The sequence below is a fragment of the Biomphalaria glabrata genome, chromosome 7, assembly GCF_947242115.1.
Source record: "Biomphalaria glabrata chromosome 7, xgBioGlab47.1, whole genome shotgun sequence".
Taxonomy (NCBI): Eukaryota; Metazoa; Mollusca; class Gastropoda; family Planorbidae; genus Biomphalaria; species Biomphalaria glabrata.
Window position 1 is genome coordinate 36119976 of NC_074717.1, and position 6880 is coordinate 36126855.

Genomic DNA, 6880 nt, shown 5'->3' on the forward strand with positions numbered 1-6880 from the left:
ACTTCCGGCTTTCTTGTGTAGCTCAGATATGTGGGTCCGGCCGAACTGTTAGCTCTGAGAGGAAAAATGACAAAGACGCGCAACTGGCGCCTAAAGTTCAAAACGACGCCCAGGTTAACACGCATCTTTTAAGCTCTAAATTGAACACGGGAGTATTGTGCCTGTGTTCTATTGATTGGACGATAATAATTTGATAAGTGTGTGCGTGTTTATGTCATTTGTAGTCTAAGTTTGCATTGTAAATGATTAGATAAATTACAAACCAATATCTAGATCTACGTAGATATAACAAAACAATAAAATTAATTGATATCTTTGACCAGATAAATGTACATTATCATCTACTCTGAAAAGTATATAAGTCGACGCCATACTTTGCTACCATGGTGGCCTAGATTAGACTTGATATGCCCTTTTCTTTTCTCTAAATCGTTTTCTAAAAAAAAAAAAATTAAGGTAAGTGTTTGGTTTTTTTAGTTTTCAGTTTTATTATTTTTTTTCTAGTAAACAAAGTTTTCTTTTCTAAATATTTATGCGATGGCTCAATACTGTTTTTAGCAAAAAATAAAAGCCAGATACATCCAAAGACATCCTAAATGTTAGTAATGGTTTCTACATGTTTTAAATTTATAATTATTCTTGTAGATGAATAAGGTTGTAATTAGTATGATAGTTGAAAAGTAAACTTACCTTTTCAGACCATGTGGCATATAGTGCAGATGATGTAAAGATCATCTGGTTCTGTGTTTCACGGTTACGAGGGTGTCATGTGGCCAGCACAACGGGCAACTGCCTTAACTTTTCCACGTTTAATGTTAGGTGCTCATTAGAACTTGGTGGACTAAGAGGCACCCTAAAGATCCCGAAATTAAAATCCCCAGTCTTCACCAGGATTCGAACCCGGGACCCCTGATTTAGAAGGAAAGCGCTTTACCACTCAGCCTCCTATTAAGATGATAAGGACAGATTGATTCACAATCTCAAGCAATCCCAATCGTCTCGTAGTTTAACGCTATTATTGTTTTACTTAAGTCTTAAATTCATGCTCTGCCTCAAACTGCATCACTTTGAGTCCCTCGAACGTAATTTCTTGAATTCAATTCATTCTTAGCAAGATTCTGACAACATATTTTGTTCGCGTTATATTAAAACCTTTGAAAAAAAAAAAGAAACTATTAGATCTCAGTTTAGATATTCCCCAAGTATTAGCTTTAAAACGGTAATTTTTATGTAAAGCGATTTCTTTGGCGAGAATGGATAGTTGATATCAATTTAATTGTGAATATAATATTTAAGTATTTATATATATACTTGGGTAAAGCCAGATAAATTTAGCATTTGAAAGAACTCCAAACATGATTAAAGGGATCCTTTCATCTCGTTATGTACTTCCATTATGACTATATACTACTTCGCTATTCCTATATTTTCAATTATTATCGTTGCAGGAATGGCCCAATCAAAAGTTTTTACCCTATGTGCCTTAATCGTGTTAGTTGGCCTTTTATTGCTGGTGGAGTCTAAGTCTGCACAGAGAGCACGTTTGATTCAGTCAAGACTGGTGGTCAAGAAAACCTTAGCTCCCAGCAGAAGTTCGCCAAGACCCACGTATCAAGGCCATGCACTGAGACTTGTGACTAGCGCTACCAGAAGAGCGAAACATTTCAAAGCATTGGTGAATACGGTAACAACATCGAGAACGACGCCAGTGATCACAACTTCCAGAGCAACAACCAAAGTAACAACCAAGACAACAACTCGACATGTAACAACACAGAAAACTGTAACAACACCCAAGACGACGCCCAGGACTACCACAAGACCAACTGTACCAACGATCACCTCTAAATCAACTTCTGTAAAAATAAGCACCACTTTCAAAACTACTCCCACATCAGCTCCCCGCACTACGTCTAAATCAACTGGCCCCACTCAAAGGACGACGCCACGCACAGGTACCACACCAAAGTCAGCCCCCAGCACCACGTCTAAATCAACTGGCCCCACTCAAAGGACGACGCCAGGCACAGGGACCACATTAAAGTCCACTCCCCGCACCACTCCAAGAACGTCTTGGACATCTAAGTCCACAAAAGGACCACAGTCTACCACTTACAGATCGACGCCCCGTGGATCCTCCACACCAGTAAAGAGCTCGACACCATCACACAGCAACCGTTTCCAGGAAGCTCTTCTCCAATGCAGCCCCCATTGTAAAGAGGGGATCACTATCTGCAGCCAGTTGACACAGACAACCAACTCCATGTTCACACACCAACAGTACTGCCCATTTATGAACTATCAAATGTCAAGTCAATCCATCTATAAATGCTTACTAGACGTCAACTACTGCTCTGTCGCTGAATATCACAAATTGAAGACAGCTGCCTGCAATAACTCAAACATAAAGAATCCGTTCACATTTCTGATAGCGATATTTGTGATGCTAGCTACTGCTTTGAAAGGAGTCTAAAAGTATTAGTATCAATCTTTCTGTTTAAAACTATTTACAAGTATCAATAAAGCGACAAATTGGTATTGTAAAGTAAAATTTATTTCTTAAAAAATATTAATGTTCATTTTACTGTTTATTCTATTGAGGCAAATGCAAAATACTCCAAATGTTTAATCGAGCTGAGGACATTGTTACTTAGTATTAGTCTATTGTTGTGCATTACTTTAATAAAACAACTATTTTTTTTAACCTCCTGCCACTATATTTTCTATTCCATGTGTTTTACATAGGTCAATGTATTCCATGTGTTTTACATAGGTCAATGTATTCCATGTGTTTTACATAGGTCAATGTATTCCATGTGTTTTACATAGGTCAATGTATTCCATGTGTTTTACATAGGTCAACGTATTCCATGTGTTCTACATTGGTCTATGTATTCCATGCGTTTTACATAGGTCAACGTATTCCATGTGTTTTACACAGGTCAACGTATTCCATGTGTTCTACATTGGTCTATGTATTCCATGCGTTTTACATAGGTCAACGTATTCCATGTGTTTTACACAGGTCAATGTATTCCATGTGTTTTACACAGGTCAATGTATTCCATGTGTTTTACATAGGTCAATGTATTCCATGTGTTTTACACAGGTCAATGTATTCCATGTGTTTTACATTGGTCAATGTATTCCATGTGTTTTACACAGGTCAATGTATTCTATGTGTTTTACATAGGTCAATGTATTCCATGTGTTTTACACAGGTCAATGTATTCCATGTGTTTTACACAGGTCAATGTATTCTATGTGTTTTACATAGGTCAATGTATTCCATGTGTTTTACATAGGTCAATGTATTCCATGTGTTTTACATTGGTCAATGTATTCCATGTGTTTTACATAGGTCAATGTATTCCATGTGTTTTACATAGGTCAATGTATTCCACGTGTTTTACATTGGTCAATGTATTCCATGTGTTTTACATAGGTCAACGTATTCCATGTGTTTTACATTGGTCAATGTATTCCATGTGTTTTACATTGGTCAACGTATTCCATGTGTTTTACATTGGTCAATGTATTCCATGTGTTTTACATAGGTCAATGTATTCCATGTGTTTTACATAGGTCAATGTATTCCACGTGTTTTACATTGGTCAATGTATTCCATGTGTTTTACATAGGTCAACGTATTCCATGTGTTTTACATTGGTCAATGTATTCCATGTGTTTTACATTGGTCAACGTATTCCATGTGTTTTACATAGGTCAATGTATTCCATGTGTTTTACATAGGTCAATGTATTCCATGTGTTTTACATAGGTCAATGTATTCCATGTGTTTTACATAGGTCAATGTATTCCATGTGTTTTACATAGGTCAATGTATTCCATGTGTTTTACATTGGTCAAATTCAAATCTAGTTTCCTAAAGTTGTGTTGGTAGAAAGGAAAATGGTGTAACAACATTACACAGATGATCAACGTCTCTTTACACTTTTAAATAGAATCACTAGTCAGCAGTGGCGGGCAGAGTGTCAAATTCGGTCCGGGCATTTCTATACCATCCGACTCATAAATTGTATGGACATCCAATTATAGGTCTATCTGTCCTCAAATTCCTTATGTTAAGTTTGGTAATGTATCGATAACTATACACAAGCATATAGTAAACTCTAAAAAATCTTTTTTAGAAATATAGGCCTTATGTGGCTTTTTAATCGCAAAGTGTGTAGGCCCCCAAAAAGGATGAATCTTACTAGTAGTACTGTCTACGAGTGTAAGCTATTACATTATTTTGGAAAAAGTGTTACATTAAATTAGTAGGCCCTAATTACACTATAGAGTCAGTAAAAAGATTTTTTAAAAATACGTCGCTCAGAAGGCCTTTTGTAAGAGAAAACAAGAAAACCGTTAACAATTTAATAGATGCCATAAAGGCATCCATGCGGCCCTTATCTTATAAAACACAGACGTGACTTTAAAAAAAAAGAACTTTACTGTGGTCCTACCGGCCCATTTGGATATGCCCATATAGCCAGTCCACCCAAGGTTAATGAGTCAAATAGCAACAATACACAAAAAACGTGGACCTTTACAAAAAAAAGTATACAAATTCAGAGACACTCAAAAGATGAAACCATGCATCAGGGTAGACTCACACGACAAATTTGAGTTTTGGAATCAACCAGAAATACTTTATGTTCAAAGATTTAATGCTGACAATACGAGTTACTTGTACACAACTTTTGGTTAACAAACTTATTTCATAATTAGCTGTTAACAAATAATGAAATAAAGTTTAGCAGCAGCAGCAGATGAAATTCAATGATACCATGCTTACGGTGTGTAGTTTCGTTTATTTTGATTACACTCGGTTTATAATAAAAGAAACCAGCCAGTAATTTAAAGAGGTGGTAACGATCATGAATATTTCCTTGCTCAAAGTCCTATTTTTATATCCTACTTCCACATGATACACATCAAACCACGGATGGCAGTCTGGTCATGTGGCATGCTTGTTGGACTGTAGTTTGATGGTCCCGGGCTCAAACATTACACTACTATTACTGAAGAAACATCCGAAACATGTTTAAAAAACTGCTTATTAATTCTGTCATCATCAGTTTGGAGAGAAACTTCATAAGCACTTAATTAGTTTTACAGACAACAGTGATTCAACACAGATATCTCTATTTCAAAAGGAATTATTTAATCATCAGTGTCTCTGGATAACAAAGATTAACCCTCCAAAGTTAAACCCTAATCCAATAACCAAAACAAATTAAATGAAAAAAGGAAAATTTATATTGAGTGAAATAGCATAAGTTATTCTAAATTAATCATGGAACTAATTTTTTGCAGATCTAGGCAAACAATAATACATTTTTTTTCGGTTGGAAATAGTTTTATTGATAGCCCAACGTTCATGCTTATAGCATACTCAGTGCGCTATACTCCAATCACTTTGTGGACAAGTGCGGGGGGGGGGGGAGGAGGTATTCGGCAGAAGTTTTCCGTGCTGCCTTTTCAACCAAGTAGAAGGTTAATAGTCAATTGTTAGTTTTTAGTGTGTAGCGACCTAATGACCTTATTCTCTACACAAGTCTAATATCCTACTCTTAGTAGGCCCTACTGTCTCTATACAAAAAAAAACAATTACGACTTGATAAACATTTTTTTTTTTTAATTGATTCCTGAGTTGTAATCGACTCTAAATAACTGTGCAAAGTTTCAACTTGATCCTAGACTGAGAAGTGGGAGAAATAACTTGCACAAGATTCCACCCATCAATCACTTAATACAGGCGTTTGGCTCCAAAAGTAGTAACATCTAGCTCAAAGGCGCCCTAAATATCTCGAAATTTAAATTCTCAGTGGTCATCAGGATTTGAACCCGGGATCTACAGTTCGCAAGCCAAGCGCTTTACCATTCATCCACCTCGCCTCCTATTGAAATGAGCAAATGAATGTTTCTTATGTTTTGAAAGACCCTTCACTCACGAAGTCTTAACTTCTTAGCGCCAAGCTCCTCCTAGACGGTATGGATTGACTGTGGGCAGGTTTCAAACTCGGGGCTTTCTTTACCACAGTCTAAAGCGCATACAATACACTGAATACCGCCATGTAGCCATATTAAATATATGTCAAAATGGGCTAACACAAAGTTGGTGATAATTTTAAATGAATTGAAACTGTTAAATTGAATTAGCACTATTCAAAAGGACTTTGTGATTAGCTTTACTGGAAGAAGGACTTTAAAGCGAATTTCAGTTTTAGTCACCTACATAAAAGCACCAGTAGTTATACATATACATATATACATTAAGTAAAGTTATATTAAATGTAACTTAATGTTGTAAATTTCACGTGCAATGTTAAAGAGAAACTGGGGTATGAACGTATATCTTGTGTGCTATCGTACAAATTGTTTGCTCTATTTATGTTATTTTTTTTAAATGCACAATTGTAAAACCAATTTCCTCACGAATAACAAAGATCATTATATATATAGATCTATATCAGACAGTGGTCATCAATGGCCTCAAAGGAAGGGCTTTTAATTTCTCCTGAGTTGTCAAAAGTCGTTTGTGACATCTTACAGAATAAGAAAAGAATCTTGTGTGGTGCCCCAACGCTCCAACAGATTAAGATGACTTGTCGAACGTGCTAGTAACTTTCTAAAGAATCAAAAAAGAAAGTGTTGAATAGAAATGCAGATGCATCAAAAATATTATTTTATACTACCAAATGAAACAAATTCGTCAATCCAAACAAAATCAATCAATTCCGTTATTGAGATACATCATTATATGTTAGTCGAAGGTCGATTTGTTCTTAGTTTCATCCCTAATCATCAGACCTGCACACATACACTAAATTGCGATCTACTTATGCAACTTTCACTATCACTTTCCATCTCT

General features: G+C 36.0%; 1 protein-coding gene across 2 annotated transcripts; it reads left to right on the top strand.

The window, feature by feature from the left end:
* Positions 1 to 322: 322 nt before the first annotated feature.
* LOC106070266 (uncharacterized) lies at positions 323 to 2704 on the top strand. Of its 2 annotated transcripts, XM_056036188.1 has the most exons (3): positions 323 to 456; positions 1449 to 1955; positions 2031 to 2704. In XM_056036188.1, the coding sequence occupies exons 2-3, from the start codon at positions 1451 to 1453 to the stop codon at positions 2471 to 2473; spliced, it is 948 nt and encodes a 315-aa protein (XP_055892163.1). In that variant the 5' UTR covers positions 323 to 456; positions 1449 to 1450; the 3' UTR covers positions 2474 to 2704. The 2 variants fall into 2 exon arrangements, with proteins under 2 accessions (XP_055892163.1, XP_055892162.1); XM_056036187.1 differs by having other exon boundaries at positions 324 to 456; positions 1449 to 2704.
* The last annotated feature ends 4176 nt before the right edge of the window (positions 2705 to 6880 follow it).